Below are 20,324 nucleotides of genomic sequence, written 5' to 3'. Positions count from 1 at the left end.
TATGAGTTCTGTTTTGATATGTTGTGTGTATTTTTTGTGCTTAGGTTAGTTGAGAGTTTCAGGAAAAAATGTTTTTTCTTCATATAAAGCTGCAGAATTTTATCATTTCTGGTAATGTCTTATATCATGCTGAAACAAGTAGCAGCTATTATATGCTTAATATTAAATTTTGTGGCATAAGCTTAATAGGTAGTTTATGCAGGATCATTAGCTGTTATCTTTGTTATTATCACATCATCATTATCTCAATTGCACTGGGTCTCCTTTGCGGCAATAGCACACATGGAGATTTTGAGAGTTTTTTTGCCCCGGCTTCTTTTTGGTACTTGAGTTGAGCAGGGAACCAAACTCTCAAACTCCCCTCCTCCATTCATTTGGCAATCCCCTGAAAGCTACCAGGATGCTTATCATTCAGAAACAATGAATGTCTTGTTTCTGAACGATAATCACCTATCAAAGTGCACTATGCTCAAGTGAATGGAGGGGAATTTTCAACTTTTTGGTAAGATAGGGGTCTACTTTAAGGGCATTTGCATGCATGATGTTTTATTTTTTGTAAGTTAAAGGGTAACTCCACCAAGACACAACTTAAGCTTTTTGAAAAGTTAACATAATTTCACACAACATTTTACTATACATTAATTGAAAAATATGCAGCCTTTTCATGATTTTTATAGTAATAATATGGTTTGAACAGTTTCCTAAGCATGGCTCCCTGTTCTTGTGCTATCTAGCCTGACTCCTTTGAGAATCAAATATAATGTAACAGTAGTCGACTGTCCTCGGCCTGCATCCTCCCAATCCCACAATTCCCTGCGCACGTGATGTTAATATGGAAAGTAACATCACTGTGCAATGCAGGGTTGTTTATCTAGTTCCTGTGGAGACAATTTGTAACATCAATGTTTAAGTCCCTTTTTCCTGCCAGGATTTCAAATAATGCAGAAAGAGAAGAACTGTTTTGCAACATGCCCTAATAGAGCATGAGTGATATTTTAAGGGATCTGTCCAAAAAGAGTTTTGTAGAAACAAAATTACTAAGGACAGTACAACATAATATGTGAGTGTGCATTCCTGGCATAATGTCATTGTGGTTTCACTCCCGTCATAGCATGTATTTATGTATTGGGTAAGCAAGTTGTCTAATTTCAGTAGAGAAAAATGGTGGCTCAAGGGAAAAGATGTTAGGGCTCTGGCACACAGGGAGATATCATATGTCATATCGGGGAGATTAGTCGCCCGCAACAAGGGAGATTTGTCGCGGGTGACTAATCTCCCTGTGTACCAGAGCCCTTAAAGGGCAATATTTACTGATATTTGTATACAGGTATGGGAACCATTATCCCAAAACCTGTTATCCAGAAAGTTCTGAATTACGGAAAGGCCATCTCCCATAGACTCCATTATAAGCAAATTATTCTAATTTTAAAAAATTATTTCCTTTTTCATTGTAGTAATAAAACAGTACTTGTTCCCAACTAAGATATAATTAATCCTTATTGGAGGCAAACTAATTCTATTGGGTTTATTTAATATTTAAATGATTTTCAGCAGATTTAAGGTATGGAGATCCAAATTACGGAAAGTTACCTTATCTGGAAAACTCCTGGTCCGGGGCATTGGGGGTGTATAGTTTTGAGATCTGAAATATTACTGCTTCTTTAAACTTCCAATACAGCATTCAGTGGTGCAGTTTTGTGCTTATTAGTAAATAGAAAACACAAGTCTCTTATTTTGCTTCCTATCACTTAATTTTGCCTGATACAAATGAATGAAAGCTGTCCTATTATTGCCTGCCTGTGCTGAGTCACTCTGCATTAGAACCATTATAAATATATACTGTGGTTTTGCTGGTGTTGTGGAAGAACTTTGTAAAGGAAACATTGTGTTTTCTAATAAACTGTACATGCAAATATACAGAATCTAATTAGAAGTTAGTTATATATTTTTATCATAATGACAGGTCTTCAGTCTTCTTGTGCCCCTCTTTATGGTCCAGTTGTGCCTCCAGTTGGACAGCCTTGTCATATTTAATCTTGGCTTTACTTGCCCTTGCATTTTTTTTTTTTTTTAAAAACCCTCCTTTATACTGATGGTTATTTTATATTTTATAGTAAGCTGTATCATTTGTACCTGTACTTTCTAAGGAAGAAGGAAACAAGAAATTCCATCTAAGTTTTAGATTGTCTTCTTTAAAGGAGAAGGAAAGGCTAATATTGAGTTAATCTCAAGCCGCAGGCATACCTTCAGTTGTCTCAATAGTGCCCTTAAGTCTTTCCATATTTCACCCGTTCAGATGATCAGAAGCCAAACAGGAAGAGAAGATGCTGAGCTGTGTAAAGAAAGTTCCCATAATGCCTCACTCCTGCACCGAGACCAAGTGAACATGCTCAGTGTGTAAGACTATGAGTCAGCTTCCTACTGATTGGCTCAGATCCACATTCCTAAGGGGGGAGTGAGTTCTTAGCATTCTTGAGGGAGGGGGGAGCAGGAGAGAGCAGAGAGCTGCATGTCTCTGACACATGAATTACAGACACAAGCAATCTTTTGACAAAGAGGTCAGTGCAGCGTTTCTGTGAGTGCTTATGGCTGTATTTACATAGACCTTTCTGATAAAGCTTACTTAGTTTTTACCTTTCTTTCTCCTTTAAAGAAGCAGTCCATATTACAGAAAATTGCCTTTTATTGTTCTCAGCCAGATGTAGTCTGCAGGTGTGCAGTAAGCTACACCAACCACTGTCTGGTCTTCTTTTTGCAGAGTGACCATTGCGTTCATAACCAGCTTCCTAGGGATTGATTGGGCTCAAGTCTGTTCAGCCTGTTCTTACCAACATGAATGAAGTGATGGTGATTAAAGAAGGTTGGCTTCAGAAAAGAGGTAAGACAGAAATGGAGGAGAATTCGCTCTGTAGTTACCATTATTTATTTTAAGTTTGATTTTCCTTGGGTTTTGTGAAATGGAATTATAATCTATCCAACAAACATGGTATTTCTTATTCATTTCAGGTACTGGAGGGTTAGCACTTTCTTCCTGGAGGAAAGGACACTAAAAGAACTTACATTTTACAGATTTACACACCCCCTCCAGAAGGCTGTCCCAACCCAGTTTCTTTAAGTGTCCTTATGGGAGGAGGACACATCTCTCTCACTAAGTCTTTTACTTAATTTTCATTTTATTTTTAATCTGCTTTCTCCTTACAGGTACCGGGGGTGTAATCACGATTCAGACCCCCTCGGCAACTGGAACTTTGGTTTATGGGGAAAGAGCTTTGGCTCAGCCCCCTTTTTTCCTGCACATGTCATTAGATGAGCCCCGGTACTTCTTCTCTAATCAGAGCTACTCTGGACAGGAGCCTCAGCTCGGTACCCCTTTACCCAGAGGCACAAACAGCACAGCAGCTGCGGACCCGACTGCCGACAAGTCCCCCCCCAATCCCCCACACGCAGCAATGCACTACATTTGTGTCTTCTCATCACCTGGTCCAGGTGCACAGCTCTTGTTATTACAGGGGCAGAAGATTTCAGTTTTGCGCCTGAAATCGCATGTGCTCCACTGACAGGAAGTGCACCCTGCGGGACAGGAATTTGCGGTCAGTACTGCTCCCTGGCCTGTTCACACCCCCATTCTTATGGGGTCCTCTTACCTTCTCTCCCCTGGGCTCCCTCCTTTCAGCCATACTATGGCAGACCCCACCAGGGAAGGACCCAAACTGCGCTCCATGCAAGCTTTTGCCAGGGCACCAGCTCCCTCCCAGGGTTCTTCGGCCCCCGTCCCTAAATACCCTTGGGCCTGCAAAGCTGCTAACATCCCTTCACTTCTGGACTCCGACAAGGGTCTGAATTGGTGCTCCGATATAGAAAGCCTGATTAAAGCTGTCTTAGTGGCTCTTAACATCTCGGCACCAATCTCCTTAGATCCTTCCAAGGATCTTTTTAAACGACAGAAAAAGACTTCTAAAACCTTCCCTTCACATGAACATCTCTTCTCGGTTGTTAAAGATAAATAGGCCATTTCAGAGCATAAGGCCAACATTTCTCATAATTTTTCACTTCTTTACGCCTTCCATAAGGAAGACACAGACCTTTGGCCTCTCTCTCTCCACTACCATTCCTAAACCTGACGCCACCGGCTTCAAGGACCCCATAGACAAAAGATTAGAAGGCTTTTTTTTCAGCACCAGATCGCCCAGGATCCATATGTCTGAAGGGAGTGACCAATGTTAGCCCCCCCCACCTCCCCCGTGCGATCCGTCCTCCCACTGCAGGTTGGGACCTCGGCCTAGCCTCCGTTTGAGCCACTTTCTCAGGCCTCTGACACACTGCTTACCTGGAAGACTGTTTTTTCCTGGCCATCGCCTCAGCCAGAAGACTCTCCGAACTGGCAGCCCTTTCCTTCCGTTCCCCTTCTTGGTTTTCCATCAAGACAAGGCTGTGCTCCACCCATCACGATATTTTAGTACCATCCTTCTAACCACAGCCCAAGACTCCGAAGGAGACCGCTCTCCAGCGGGCTTTCAAGACTACTTTTGCAAAATGGCTCAGGAGTACAGGCAGGCCCTCCCCCCCCCCGAGGGTCACAGCTCACTCAACCAGATCCATGGCAGCTTCTTGGGAAGATTTTGGCTTTTGTGGAGCAGATTTGCAAGGCAGCCACCCATCCACACTTACTCGTTTCTACCAGGTGCACGTGGCTTCCTCAATGGAGGTAGTCTTCAGCAGGAAGGCTCAGGCTTGAGTCTGTTTCCCACCCTTCTCTGGGACTACTTGAGGACGTGCCAGTGCCTGTGCCCCACTAAAATGAACGAGAAAGAGGGATTTTTCTTACCTGTAAAATCCTTTTATCTCTCCATTACAAGGGGGACACAGGCATGCCCTTCCAGTTTTCAAGCCTGCCAGTGAAGAGCATTTTCCCCGGTAGGGTCCTTGCCACAAAGAAGCACTTGTTCGGTTTCCCTAGTGGGAGTCTTATCGGGCCATCTACTCTGTCCGGGTTTTACTCTTTGCCTAGCGGGGATGGGAGTTTGATACAGCCCAGAGATTCAATTCTCACATAGATTTCTTGTTCTCAGTTTATGGTTTAAGTACTGTGTTTGGATAGCCTTTTTGAAGGGGTTGTAGCCTGCTATGGACAGCTGGGCCAGCCCCCTGGGAGGATTGTTGAAACCTTGTTCTTTTAGTGTCCTTTCCTCCCGGAAGGCATTGTTAACCCTCCAGTGCCTGTGCCCCCTTGTAATGAAGAGAGAAAGGGATTTTACAGGAAGGACACAAAATCCCTCTAGCACTGTATGTATAGTCTAGCGACACACATGGCATACCTTTGTCAGAAGATGCTAGCAACTACTACTTGCAAAAGTAAGCCTGTTTTTGCCCCACCACAGCAAGTCTGTGGATATAAGACTAGAATGCAGAAAAAATTGGTGAATTTTTCAACAATTGGTCTTGATGTCTACTTCTCATGGTACAAACCAGTAGGGCAGAATACAATTATTTATAGATGTTTAAATGTCCCTGAGCTCTTACCTGGGTGTTAAAATATATTAATGTTTGTTTGTCAAGGTTATGTCTTCCTAAATCAGATCTAACTACTTTTGTATATTAGCCCCCCTCCATATCCAGTGCAGGAAATACAACTGCAGGTTGCACTAGTTGGATGTAAATTATTAGCAACCTGAAGGGGGGAAAGCTGTAATCTTTAAGAATGCCCATGATACTAATCTCCCTGTGTGCCAGTTCCTATTCTACTAGTCATAATTTTCATTTGTGCATTATGTATTACAAACATAACAAAGTTGCACCATACCCCAACTCTGGTGTCATATTCGTCATAGAACAATTTATTGCACCCTTAGAAATCAATCTAACTTGAGTAAAATAAGAGAAGGTGATTCCTGGGTGTTCTTGTGAGCAATTATATCTGTTTTTCTATGTAAATTGCTATTGTTTCTTCTCAAGAAACTCGCATGAATCATATGGCATAGTTCATAAGCAATAGAAATCCCCAAAATGATATTAACTTTAGCATTGGCATTAACTCTTGTAACAAACTAATAGCAAATACTACTACTACTATTGTGTAGTGTGGCATAGAAGTTCTTCTGCAAATGATACTTCCACTGCTACTCTGTTCCTGGAAAGATTTTTGTAGAGACTGGCTTCTTGGAAGCATTTTTTGTTTTGTTTTGCCAATGTACTAGGGCCTTTTGACCTTTTGGAATTCCTGAAATACCAGTCAATAATAGGTGCACCTTAACCAGGCAGCATGATCTAAGGATTTTAAAAAGCAGTAGTTTTTACGGCGTAGGGAGCTGATGGATTTCTTTTTAGGAGTAGTTTAAAAATTGTAAAGCTGATGACAAACGGGAAACTTTTTCCGCAGCCAACCAAAATCATGCCCTGACTCTTCCATGTGACCACCACATGATGGGAAACAGTTTTTTGTGACATGTGTGAGACTTTTATATTCAAGCAAAGGGAGGAAGCAGGGGGCATTTTCTTGTGTTCCAGCCATTGGAATGTATCATAAGCATAATACATAGAAGCCTGCATGGGACTAAGGGGGGTAGGCATGGATCTGTACCTGTTATTTCAATCCTGCTACTGCTTTATCAACGACCTGACCTGCTACCATAAAATGTCACCATGAGCCAAAAATGATGCCAGCCATGCATATAGGTGCAACCCATAAATACCCATATTTTTGCTTAAGGGTACCTGAAACTCCAAATTCTTAACCGCGTGCACATTCCACGACACAACCTCTTTTATAAGCTGTTTTCATTTTGAGGCATATATTTATCAAAAGACGACAGTGTGCCCCACTTTTGCCACAAACCAGTTATACCTATTTAATGACAGTTTCTAATGTCTCCTGTTTTTGTGTGTGTATTTTATTTCTCTGCTTCCTGTGTTAGTACCTCTTCAACTGTTCTGCTGTTCTGTTTTGTCTACCCCAAAATGCATTTGGGCTAAGACTGCATCAAAGATTCCCAGGTTCATTCTGCAATAAAACATTGCACACACACACTTAAGAAATGTATGATTTTTTTTTTTTTAAGATCATAATAAGCTCTAACCCTCTTTATCCATTAGTATTGTTTGTAATTTGTATGTTCTGTTCTACAATGCTATGGAATATGTTGGCACTTTATAAATATATATTCGTTATAACCCTCAAGATTTTATTAACTAGCCCCACTGGTTTTACAGAGTCTGAAACTAAGCAAAATTGATTTTGACAGTTTCTGTAAGGGTCCTGTATTTTAAGGTGTTCTGCAGTATTCTACTCTTGATTAACAATCATGGTTTTGTTAGCCTATTCCTTTCCTATATATCACTATCACAACTTTTTTTTTTTTTTTTTTTTTTTTTTTTTTTTTTTACTTTGTGGGTAATATTATTGCAATTATTTAGTGGTTACATTGAAGTAAATGTAAAAACTGAGGCATCTTTCATATTCTGTCATATTGCAGCCCTCTTCACCTCTTGTATCGATTATTGATTGCTTTATATGTTACTCTGTATGTCCATGTATGTTACCCACTTATTGTACAGCGCTGCGGAATATGTTGGCGCTTTATAAATAAATGTTAATGTAATGTAATTGCATGTAATTATTAGAAACTGATTGTTTAGGTCTGCATCCACTGGATCACATGTAACCAGGGAGTGCATTTTATATTTCTTGGTAGAAACATGCCTTACAGCAAAAGCTAAAAGATAATTTTCCCTTCAGAAAATTCTGTGTTGGTATGTATTATAGGAGTTGCCTAACCAGAAAATATGGTACTGCTATTAGTATATCTTATAGTCATTATAGTTTATGCAGCTGCTCTAATCCTATGCATTAGGCACTGCATTTGCACAACCCTATCACTTCATACAAATCTACCCCGGCAAGTATAGCAGTTGTCAGTTCCTGGTAAAATTAGCTTCCTGGTTATGTTATTTTGGTAGAGATGTGTTAAATTTCATGCAGCAAGCCGGCCTACTCCTGTAACAGTGGGGGTAAGAGTAACCCATAGCTTGTAAGCAGGGTTACTTCTGCTAAAGCAGGTCTGTTAATGTTACTGTAACTGTAGCTTGCTTGTTAGACTGTACATGGAGAAGTTTGGTCTTGTCTTAATCAGCATATCTCATAACCACATGCACATTTCCTTGTTTGCATGTAAGCCTATAAATGTATCTCCTGTCTGTCTTCTATAAAGTGAAAGCAAGTAGCTTGTTTACTTGGAAGATCAGAGAACAGTTACTTGCATTTGGAGTCTTGATAACATAGCAAAAACTAAATTAAGGGACACAATAAACAATTATTTTTAAAATATTTGCCTTTATGTGGAACATGATACTCTGTTCACAACAGTGAGTCTTGACATTTTGCAGGGGAGTATATCAAAACATGGAGACCACGATATTTCCTTCTAAAAAGTGATGGTTCATTTATTGGCTATAAGGAAAAGCCAGAGTCCACAGAGCACAGTTCGATTCCGCCCCTCAATAACTTCTCAGTTGCAGGTGAGTTTTGTCAGAAAATTATATTTTGTCCCCAGCTGGAAAAAGAGTTCTTATTATATGTGACATGTAAATGGGCATATGTAGTAATTATAATCCTTTGTTTGGTTATTCTGCTTCAACATGAGTGATACTGACACCTACTGCTTAAGCATGAGTGATACTGACACTTTCCTATCGGTTTTAAAAGAACAGTAATACAAAAAAAGAGTGTATAAAAGTAATAACAATATAATGTACTGTTGCCCTGCACTGGTACAGCTACTGTATTTGCTTAAGAAACTACTATAGTTTATTAAACAAAGCTCTGTGTGGCAATGGGGGCAGCCATTCAAAGGAGAAAAGGCACAGGTTACATAGCAAATAGATACAACACCATTGTATTGTATAGAACTTATCTGCTATGTAACCTGTGCCTTTTCTCCTTTTGTCCAGCTTGAATGGCTGCTCCCATGGCTACACAGCAGCTTATTTATATAAACTATAGAAGAGTTTCTGTAGCAAACACACACACACACGCACATTATACCAGTGCAGGGCAACAGTGCATTATATTATACTTACTTTGAAACGCCTTCATTTTTTGGTGTTACTGTTCCTTTAAGGATCACACTTGCTGAGGATGCTTGTACTATACAGTTGTTTCAAAAATCCCACCAGCCCAGCTTTACCAAAGGTCTTTAACACTCCCAGATAACTTAACTTAATTTAGCTACACTTGAAAGAGTTTGTTCTATCATAAATTTGGGGTTTGTTAATCCCTTCTACAGGCTGGTTTATGCTATAGTGATGCAAGCATCCACAAACGTCACAGTCAGGAAGTGCACACTGCATCACAGACTGCAGTGCATAGTCTAAAACTCCATTCTTTATTAGGCTTTCAATAAAACAGCAGAACACATTCTGAGATTGCATTACGAAAGGCATCAATAAAAACACACAACTGGTCCAGGTCTTAATTAAAGGCATCCACAGATGTGCATAAATGATACATGCACCCCCCCCCCTCTTATTCTTTAACTAAATGTTATAGGATAATTTTTTTTTTTTATAGGAAGTAAATGTTAAATCACAGGGGGGTGATTTTTTGTTAGGCACCTCCAAGTAATATGGGTTTTTTTTCCAAAACACATCAGTTGATAGCTTGTCCAGCAGCATTCTACACTGAAATCCATTTTTTAGAGGCTAGCCATATTCTTCACATAATTCCCAAGGTGCCGCAATCATGTGACCTGTGCTCTGATAAACTTCAGTCACACTTTACTGCTGCGCTACAAGTTGGAGTGATATATCCCCCTTACCAGCAGCCGATCAGCAGAACAATGGGAAGGGACCAAGATAGCAGCTTCCAGTGGATATCAGAATAGCACTCAATAGTAAGAAATCCAAGTTCGGCTTGGGACTCCTCCAGTTACATGGGTGTAGGAGAAACAATAGGTTACCTGAAAGCAGTTCTTCAGTTTTCTTCTTCTAAAAGCTCAGACTCAGGCACAAAGCACTGAGATGGCTGCCTACTCACAAATAATACAGCTTAAAAAAATACATTTGTTGGTTCAAGAATAACAATTTAAATGGTAGAGTGAATTATTTTCTATTTAAACAGTGTAATTTGGAAATAAAAAGTATACCATAAAAATCGTGCCAGTATCCCTTTAATAAGTAAGAAGGGACAGCTACTGGCTGTAACCTTTAGGTAGTGGAGGTTGTGTTCAGTGAAGGAAACCCAACACAACACAAAACTCTTAATAGGGTCTAAAAGAGGTAGTTCACAAAAGGGGAATTTCCTCTTTAACTTGGTAAGTGCTTTTTAAGGATTTGTATAATTTTGTAGAAAAGCATGCTATTTAAAAAGACATACTCTAAAGAATGAAAGTTTTGTACTTTTATTATGCACTGGTAAACATTGTGTTTTCATCAGATGCTTTAATAAAGTTAATATAAATAAGGTGATGGGCAGCCAGTCAAGTTATATGCGGGCCATACTTTTACATAGCACATATTAGATGTTATGTAGAATGCAATAGTTTTAATTCTTTCTTGGAAGCTAAAGACTGTTACCAAAAAATGTTTATTTGTAGGTGCTACATAAACAGATATAAAGTTTAAATGTAAACAGATATATTTCTTTTTGGTGATAGGCTAACCATCATTCAAAAATACTTTGTAATTGGCCATTTAAATCTTAATAAAATTATTTTATATATTTCAAATGGCATAAGAAAAACCCTGCAATTGTTTGAGAGGACTCTTATTCTTAAGATGCAGGATGGATTTAGGCTAATGCCTAACTTTTACAATCACACCCTTCTCACTGTAAGCTAAGGCTCCTGCCAGATGTGGCAGATAGTTGGCTTGCGGGTAAAAGCAGGCCGCGAATCCACCCCTACCCTACCAGGCACATGAAGCAGATTTCAGTGCAAAACTGCATACTCAAGCAGTTTTTATTTTGTTTTTTGTTTTATTGTTTTTTTTTTTTTTACAAAATCTGCTCCGAATGCCTGCATTTGGGCAGACACTATGGGTTCAGTAAGCTTTTTGGAGCATAGATGTGGGTTCTCAGCCTGCGTTTATCTGCAAGCCGACTTTCGCTTAGCTTACAGCAGTGCTTCCCAACCGGTGGCTCTTGAGAAACATGTTGCTCCCAGGGGGATCAAAGTAGGTGCTTATTTTTCTTGCTTATTTTTTGGCTTGGAGGCAAGTTTTGGTTGCATAAAACCCCAGTGTAAAGCCAAACAGAGCCTTCTATAGGCTGTCAACCAAATAGCCAATTATAGCTCTTATTTGCACCCCCAGGAACTTATTACCTATGTGCCATTAGCCTATAAGAAAAGTATATCTTCTTTTGATATCTAATGTAGGATTGTTGCCAGCACACATAATATATCATGGTGCATACATACAACTTTATATAGTATAAATATAAATTACCACATATCTTGGGCCACCCACCTCTTGGTGCATGAGAAAAACATTTATGTGCAGCAGTTTTAAATTGTGCAAGGGCCACTGGATTATTCCCCATGCTGTGAGCTTTTCCACTGAGAAACCTGCACCTGTTAGAATATAGACCAGCACCACAAACCGCCTGTGCAGAGTGACAATGTTATTGTCGCCTGCAATAAATCTGCACTACCATGTGCAACAATTCTCCCAAAAATGCTTTGCCAGGAAACTCGGACAAAAAACGAAGCAATGCATATGTTTTCCTGCCAGTGATTTTATGTTATTGCTGGTGGGAAAGCATTTTTTTTTTTTAGATTAGATATCCGCAGTGGAGCAGCTTTACCACAGGCGACTGATCTCCCCATGTGCCATTGCCATTACCATTATGCAGACCAGCCAATTGCTGTTGCAACTAGCAAATGCACTAGTAAAATGTAAAGCCTATGTTACAATCTCAGCACTTTTGTGTGGTGCTGCTCCAAAAAAAAAGTTTTTGTACAGTTAATATTACCTACGTTAAATATTTAACTTTTATTATGGTGCAGAAAAAGATTTTCTGGGACAATCAATGAACAGATTAATCCTGAAGCTAGAATTTGTATATTTTATCTTCCATACTGCTGTTAAAACCATGCCAGATAACGCCAAACTGCAGAACAAAATGTTAATACAAACACAGAAAATAAACACCTGTTGCAAAAGTGTTTTTTAATGCCCCCTTTGCACATGGTTCAAAAATAATTTTTCCCAACAAACTGCCACATTAAAGTGTATGGAGGAAACGCAACCATATTCCCAGGAATACTTAATATAGCGCCCATATTTAACAGGGTTTGTGCTAATGAGGACACAAGAGTCATACTTCCATGTACAATAATTACATTTGAGTAGCTGTTGATTGTCCATGTTAATGTTAACAGTCTAGCACTTTATTATTTGTGAAGTACCTGCAGGAAAATATCTTTGCAGCAGTTTTTGCTTATTTGAGGGTATTAAATATTTTCCAGTATTGTGTCTCCAACGTTCCTTCCCGCTTCCATTTTTTATCTTAATTTTAAAATAACATCTCTACTTTTCTGTGTCTTTTATGGTGGGCTTGATTTCTGACTTAATATAAGTATATATCTGTTGCTTGTTCATGCAGAATGTCAGCTAATGAAGACAGAGCGTCCTAGGCCCAACACATTTGTAATTCGCTGCCTACAATGGACTACAGTTATTGAACGGACTTTTCATGTTGACACACCAGAGGAAAGGTACGGTTGCTTAGCGTAAATGTTATTAAATGGGAGTTTTAGGGGCACATTCATTAAAGTACGAATCCAAATCACAAAATCCGATAATTTATTATTGCGAAAGTCACGAAAATTTCGTACTTACGATGCAAAATTTTCACATTGAAACAATTGTTTGTGAATGGCGATCCGATAATCACTAAATTTTTATATACAAACGATCGTAAACGGCGGGAAAACCTTTCTGACTTCAGTGCATGATTTTGGAAGCCTCCCATAGGACTCATTGGCACTTTGCAGCTCCAACCTGGCCCAAGGAAAGTCACGATACCGAAGCTTGAATGAATCTGAAACTTTGCAAAAATTTGTGCGACAAAATCGTATTTGTCGCAATGAGTATGAAAGAACGAAAAAGTCACACAAATTAACGAAAATATCGCAGAAAATACGCAACAGTTGTAAACTTTAGAAAAAAATACATTTTTTTGTAATTGGACCTGTCGTAGTTTAAAAAATGTGCCCCTTAGTCTTGATCAAAGTCTAATCTAATACCAGAGAGTAAAACAGGCAAGTTAGGTTGAGTATATTCCTCCCATGTAAAATAAGGTCAGTGTTTCATATCAAATCTTACTTTTCCCTTTGAATGATAGATTCAGGGTCAGAGCATGGAGGAACATGCAGAATTTTAAACAATTTGGGCATAATAAAATGCATTTTATTAAAATCTTTGTGTACATGCTTTATTGTAGAACGTCCCACAGCTCCAATTAGATTATACAATCACCTTTTAACAGTAAAGAAATCTGGTTTGGCAGAGATTCTGTATAAATCAATGACAGGATATTTAACCCATGTTATTTTGTTGACATGTACCTACAGTAAAGTTATTGTAGCCACATGAATATATTGTTTTCTTATTAAGAAAATAATACATATACAATGAGATTAATTATAGAGCTCCTTCCATTAGTTATTCCTGGTTTAGTTGCATTTTAATAATTCCCAGTTCTATATTGGACATTAACATTTACATAGTCTTGTAGGAAGTCTCACCTAAGCTTTTGAAGTCCTTGTAGTTTCCAAAACTGCTTGAAAGTAACTAAAATATAGCAGATAATCATCAAAATGTTTCATAAAAATTAATATTAATATGGGCAGGTAGCTCTGATGCCTTTAGCAGCCACACTGTTGTGTTGAGGTGCCATAGTTTTTCTGTAGGCTTTAGATACTTATTTTATTTTTCTTTTATTTCCATGTATTTTACTTGTAGTACCACCATGGTTTGCAGCTTTGTACATGCTTCTTGGGCATATTTTCAGATAAATAAGGATAAAATACATATTTTGCATGTATGTTTAACTCTCTTACTGCCAAGCACGTATCTCATACGTGCTGGCAGTAAAAGGGCTTAAACGCCAACGACGTGTCTCATACGTCGTTGGCGTTTAAGCGCTGCTCTCTGCAGCAGCGGCATGTGCCGCCGCTGCAGAGAGCTTCTAACAATGACAACCCCCCTGGGCAATGTGCCAGGGGGGCTGTCATGAGGGTTCTGCGATCGATCGGGTCGCAGGACCCTCCAGGAAGCAGCAGACGCAATCGCATCGCGTCTGCTGCTTCCTCCTTCCCCCCCAGCGCCGTCCCAACTGAGCAAGGAGCGATCAGGTCTTCTGGACTTTTTTTTTCTTGCATTTACACACCTAGACACACATTTACATACATTTATACACACTTGCATACATTTACACACACTTACAGCACACATTTTAGCATTTTTTTTTTGTTTTGTTTTTTTCATTTTTCACACTTTTATACACTTATTTACACTCATACACACTATCACACAACTTTTACACATGTATACACAAACACTTTGGTTTTTTTTTTTTGTTTTGCTTTTTTGTTTTTTTTTTTTTTTTCATTTTACCACTTTGGTTTTATTTTCTTTTACCTAAAAACTGTTTATTTTGACAGCGTAACTATTGGATCAGATATTCTGGCCACTAATTACACTGTCATGTAACTTATTTTGTTGTTTCACTGATTTGCACAATTTTTGTGGTTTTATCACATTTTATCCCTGTATAAGTGTTCCTGATCTGTTTTTAACGTAGCTTTGCCAGGTGTAACTTTGGTGTACAAAAATAACTTTGCCTATTTTGAATTCATCAGAATGTGTACTTTCCAAAAATATATGGTTTTCTGGGGGTTACTGCACATAATACACTGACAGGGGGCTCTGTGTGCAAAAGCTGAGCTGGCAGGCGAGAAATCCTTATGCGCTATTTTCATTTTGGGTTCAGTACATACCGCAGACTTTGGTATATCTATGCATATTGGGCATCAAACTGTTCAGTAGACCTCTGGTGTTCCTATTTGGGGTGACTTGCCTTTGTACGCAAGAAATTGTGTGAGATAAATGGGGCAAATTGCAACATTTTTAGGCGATTTTCTGAAATGTCATAAAAACCGATAACTTTAGGAAAGCTCTGCAGATTGGTACTTTGGTGTAGAAAGGACTCTTTACCCATGTTGGATTTGTCAGAATGTGTACTTTCCAAAAATATATGGTTTTGTGGGGGTCTCTGTATAGTTAGGGGAAGTTTTGGCACATAATACACTGACAGGGGGCTCCGTGTGCAAAGGCTGAGCTGGCAGGCGAGAAATCCTTATGCGCTATTTTCATTTTGGGTTCGGTACATACCGCAGACTTTGGTATATCTATGCATATTGGGCATCAAACTGTTCAGTAGACCTCTGGTGTTCCTTTTTGGGGTGATTTGTCTTTATCTGATCTTTATCAAGAAATTGTGAGAGATAAATGCGGCAAATTGCAACATTTTTATGCGATTTTCGAAATGTCATATAAATCTGCAAACTTAGGAAAGCTTTACAGCTTGGTACTTTGAAGCAAGAAGAAATGATTACCCATTATAGATTCGGGGAGATGTGTACTTTCCAAAAATATATGGCTTTCTGGGGTGAATGTACTTTTTTTGTAGCATTATCCCACATAAAGGATGTAAATGTGTTGATTTTGCAGGAGCTGAAATGATAGATCATATTGGGGTATGTTCCCATTGGGGCCCCTACATGCCACATACTTAGAAAAGCTGTGCGGCTTGGTACTTTGGAGTAGAAAGACATGGGTACCCATCTTAGATTCGGGGGAATGTGTACTTTCCAAAAATATATGACTTTCTGGGGTGAGCGTACTTTTTTGTAGCTTTATCCCACATATAATGATGTAAATGTGTTGATTTTGCAGGAGCTGAAATGACAGTATATATGGGGGTATGTTCACATTGGGGCCCCTACATGCCACATACTTAGGTAAACCTATACATATTGGGCATCAAACTGTTCAGTGGACCCCTGGTGTTCAAATTCAGGGTGTTTTATCTTGGTACCTAATGCTATGTGGGAGATAAGATGCTGCAAAGTGGAAGCTTTGAGGGGATTTTTGGAAATCCCATCAAAATTGCTAACTTTAGAAAAGCTGTGCGGCTTGGTACTTTGGGGTAGAAAGACATGGGTACCCATTTTAGATTCGGGGGAATGTGTACTTTTCAAAAATATATGACTTTCTGGGGTGAGCATACTTTTTACTAGCTTTATCCCACATATAATGATGTAAATGTGTTGATTTTGCAGAAGCTGAAATGACAGAAATGACAGTTCAAATGGGGTATGTTCACATTGGGGCCCCTACATGCAACATACTTAGGTAAACCTATACATATTGGGCATCAAACTGTTCAGTGGACCCCAGGCATTCATATTTAGGATGTTTTATTTGGTTACTTTATGACCTGTAGGAAATAAGATACTATAGACTGGAAGCTTTGAAGCGATTTTTAAAAAAAATCACAAATTTTGATAAAAACCAATAACTTTAGGAAAGCATTGCGACTTGATAGTTTGGAGTAGACACACAGTTGTGCCTATTCTGTATTCCCCAGAATCTGTTCTTTCCAAAAATGTACAATTTTCTGGGATAAACCTTCTGTTAGTGGAATTTTGGCCTTGAAATCCAAAGTATGCAGTTTTTTTGGAGCAGTGCTTTGGGAATTTGGTAATGTACTGCTGGGAGTTTTTGACCTATACAAGTGAGAAATCTCCATAAAACTATATATATTTGGTATTGGCACATTCAGGAGACATGGGACTTTCCAAATCAGTTGTATATTCGTGCATAAAATAATTTTTGTTTCTAGTATGTGTAAAAATGTGTGCATTTTTAGACATTTAGAAGCCTATATCTTGTTACAGAATTGGAATTAAACAAAAATTCTACCATATTTTGAAAGCTTAGGTTGTTATGAAAAAAACAATATATTGTTTTCCTTGGTAAACTAAAAGTCCCCCCGAGGAAAGGCCCCTAAAGTGAAGTGCAAAATGTTCAAAAACTGTCTGGCAATACAAGTTCCGCTTTGACCAAAATGGCTGGCAGTAAAAGGGTTAAGGATGAATTTATTTATTGCAATATAGAGTTGACATGTCAGACAATATATTGTACGGTAGCAAGGTTTTGCTCCCTGGTGAACAAGCATAGTAACATAGTAAGTTGGGTTGAAAAAGACATACGTCCATCACGTTCAACCATAATGCCTATATATAACCTGCCAAACTTCTAGTTGATCCAGAGGAAGGCAAAAAAAACCCCATCTGAAGCCTCTCTAATTTGCCACAGAGGGGAAAAAATTCCTTCCTGACTCCAAGATGGCAATCGGACCAGTCCCTGAATCAACTTGTACTAAGAGCTATCTCCCATAACCCTGTATTCCCTCACTTGCTAAGAATCCATCCAGCCCCTTATATAATGTATCAGCCAGTACGACTGATTTGGGGAGGGAATTCCACAACTTCACAGCTCTCACAGTAAAAAAAAAACCTTTCCGCATATTTAAACGGAACCTCCCTTCTTCTATACACAGTGGGTTCCCTCGTGTCCGTTGGAAGGACCTACTGGTAAATAAAACATTAGAAAGGTTATTATATGATCCCCTTATATATTTATACATAGTTATCATGTCACCTCTTAAGCACCTCTTCTCCAGTGTAAACAGACCCAACTTGGCCAGTCTTTCTTCATAACTGAGACTTTCCATACCCTTTACCAACTTAGTTGCCCTTCACTGGACCCTCTCTAACTCAGTCATGTCCCGTTGGAGCACTGGAGACCAGAACTGAACAGCATATCCTAGATGGGGCCTTACCAGTGCTCTATAAAGGGGAAGAATAACCCCCTCCTCCCGTGAATCTATACCCCTTTTAATACAGCTCAAAACCTTGTTTGCCCTTGCAGCTGCTGCCTGTCATTGCTTGCTACAGCCAAGTTTATTATCTACAAGGACTGAAAGGTCCTTCTCCATTATGGATTTGCGTAGTGCAGTCCCATTAAGAGTATAAGTGGCTTGCATATTTTTACATCCCAAGTGCATGACCTTACATTTATCCACATTAAATCTCATCTGCCACTTAGCCGCCCAGATTGCCAGTTGGTCAAGATCCTGCTGAAGGATGCCACATCCTGGATAGAATTAACTGGTCTGCAGAGTTTTGTGTCATCTGCAAACACTGATACATTACTTATAATACCATTTATGAACAAATTAAACAAAAGTGGACCCAGTACAGAACCCTGAGGGACCCACTGAGAACCTTATTCCAAGTAGAGAATGTACCATTAACAACCACCCTCTGTACCCGATCCTGTAGCCAGTTTTCTATCCATGTGCAAATGACTTCACTAAGACCAATAGACCTTAGTTTAGAAAGCAGTCGTTTGTGGGGAACGGTATCAAATGCTTTGGCAAAATCCAAATAGATTATATCTACTGCACCCCCACTGTCCAGCTTCTTACTTACCTCATCATAAAAAGCAATTAAATTGGTCTGACATGACCTGTCCTTCATAAAGCCATGCTGATTACTACTCATAATGGCATTCTCCAGTACATAATTTTGTATGTGATCTCTTCACAAGCTTTCAAATAACTTGCCCACCACGGATGTCAACCTTACAGGCCTATAATTGCCAGGCTGAGATCTTACTCCCTTTTTAAATATAGGAATGACATTCGCCTTCTTCCAATCCATAGGTACCATACCTGATTAAAGCGAGTCTGAGAATATCAGAAACAAGGGCCACTGTAATTCTGACCCTAGCGCTCTCAATACCCGAGGGTTTATTCCATCTGGCCCAGGTGCCTTGTTTACATTTATCTTGTGTAACCCTTTAAGCACCATAGCAGGCTGAGATAATATTTTTTGCCTCAGGGAAGAATGGATTATTGCCATCCAGACAGTGGCCAATGGCCTGAAGAACCAGGTGGCCGAAGATGAGGAGGAGGAAGCCATGGAAGTTAAGTATGGCTCCCCCAGTGATGTCTCAAGCGCAGAGCAGATGGATGTTGCAATGTCCAAAGGGCGCCCCAAAGTGGTAAGTCGTGCCTTTAATTATGGTTGTCCTTGAGGTGAGGAAATTATTCATGCCTTAGCAAGTTAATGTGAATTGCTGTCTAGCAGAAACTGTTTTATTCCTTTTGCCCAATTCTTGAGAATGTTTAAAAAGATCAATTTTGTCAATTTATGAAAAATGACCTAATGAAATTCTTGACATTGAAAGGAGTATATTCATATTTTTAACATGAGTGCAATGTATAGGGCTTGTGTTGACTATACTTTCTGCCTGTTTTAATTACATAAAATGTACTGTTTATGTTATCTCTTGAGCTAAAAGAGAAATTAAAAATACACCATGTTTGATCCTTGTGATGTAGCTAATTTGATTACCCGTGTACAGATAAACAGAAGATTTTTAGATTATTTGAGCTCTGGTAATTTCTTTGCAAGAACTAAATATGGAATATCCTCAATTTGCCTATGTAGCTGAAGAAATAAAAAACAGAACTAGATGATTTTTTGTGATGAAAACTCAAGGCAAAAAAATATGTTCAGCCCAAGCCCTATTCATTTAGCTCATCTTGAAAAGAGGGGGTATACAGTCCTGCTAACTTCAGGCTCCCAATGTCTCTGTAGGAGAAATTTTACCTCATTTTATACTTTTTTCCATCTGTGTGACAACTTTCATTTGCCTCTGCTTACCACTGTTTTTCATATATTACTTTAAGACCATGAATGATTTTGACTACCTCAAATTGCTGGGAAAAGGGACCTTTGGAAAGGTTATTCTTGTCCGAGAGAAATCTAGTGGACGTTACTACGCTATGAAGATCCTTCGAAAAGAGGTCATAATCGCTAAGGTGGGGCTTATTATAACAGATACAACAATAGTTTGCAGGTTGAGAATCAATTAAAAATCATTTTGGTTACTTTGAAAAAAAACTCTGCTAATGATATCCATTACTCAGTACATACTAAGAGAAGCCAAGATTTGCACTTTTGTAATACAGAAGATTTAGCTTACGTTTTTGATTGTAAGGTTTGATGAACTTCATTGTTATTATTATTATTATTATTATTATTATTATTATTGCTCAGTATATTTGTAATCTATATGTTTGAAATGTACACCATTTTATTGTACAGCACAGCAAAATATGTTTATGGTTGCCATTGTTGCCAGTGGTATTTTAACATTTAAGCAAAATTAATATAAACAAGGCTTCATGGTCA

The 20,324-nt window shown here is 38.8% G+C and overlaps 1 protein-coding gene across 2 annotated transcripts in view; it reads left to right on the top strand.

Moving 5' to 3' along the window:
• The window catches only part of akt2 (v-akt murine thymoma viral oncogene homolog 2), a 46,993-nt gene that overhangs the window by 11,487 nt on the left and 15,182 nt on the right, over window positions 1–20,324 (top strand). For both annotated transcript variants that reach the window (NM_001123464.1, XM_031890196.1), the window contains exons 2-6: window positions 2,759–2,878; window positions 8,380–8,511; window positions 12,596–12,707; window positions 18,966–19,128; window positions 19,820–19,951. In NM_001123464.1, coding sequence (NP_001116936.1) covers window positions 2,833–2,878; window positions 8,380–8,511; window positions 12,596–12,707; window positions 18,966–19,128; window positions 19,820–19,951 — 585 coding nt within the window. In that variant the 5' untranslated portion in view covers window positions 2,759–2,832. The remainder of the gene's footprint in view (window positions 1–2,758; window positions 2,879–8,379; window positions 8,512–12,595; window positions 12,708–18,965; window positions 19,129–19,819; window positions 19,952–20,324) is intronic.

Source organism: Xenopus tropicalis, chromosome 8 (assembly GCF_000004195.4).
Source record: "Xenopus tropicalis strain Nigerian chromosome 8, UCB_Xtro_10.0, whole genome shotgun sequence".
Taxonomy (NCBI): Eukaryota; Metazoa; Chordata; class Amphibia; order Anura; family Pipidae; genus Xenopus; species Xenopus tropicalis.
The sequence above is the reverse complement of the archived record's forward strand: the minus strand, read 5'-3'. Positions and strand labels throughout refer to the sequence as shown.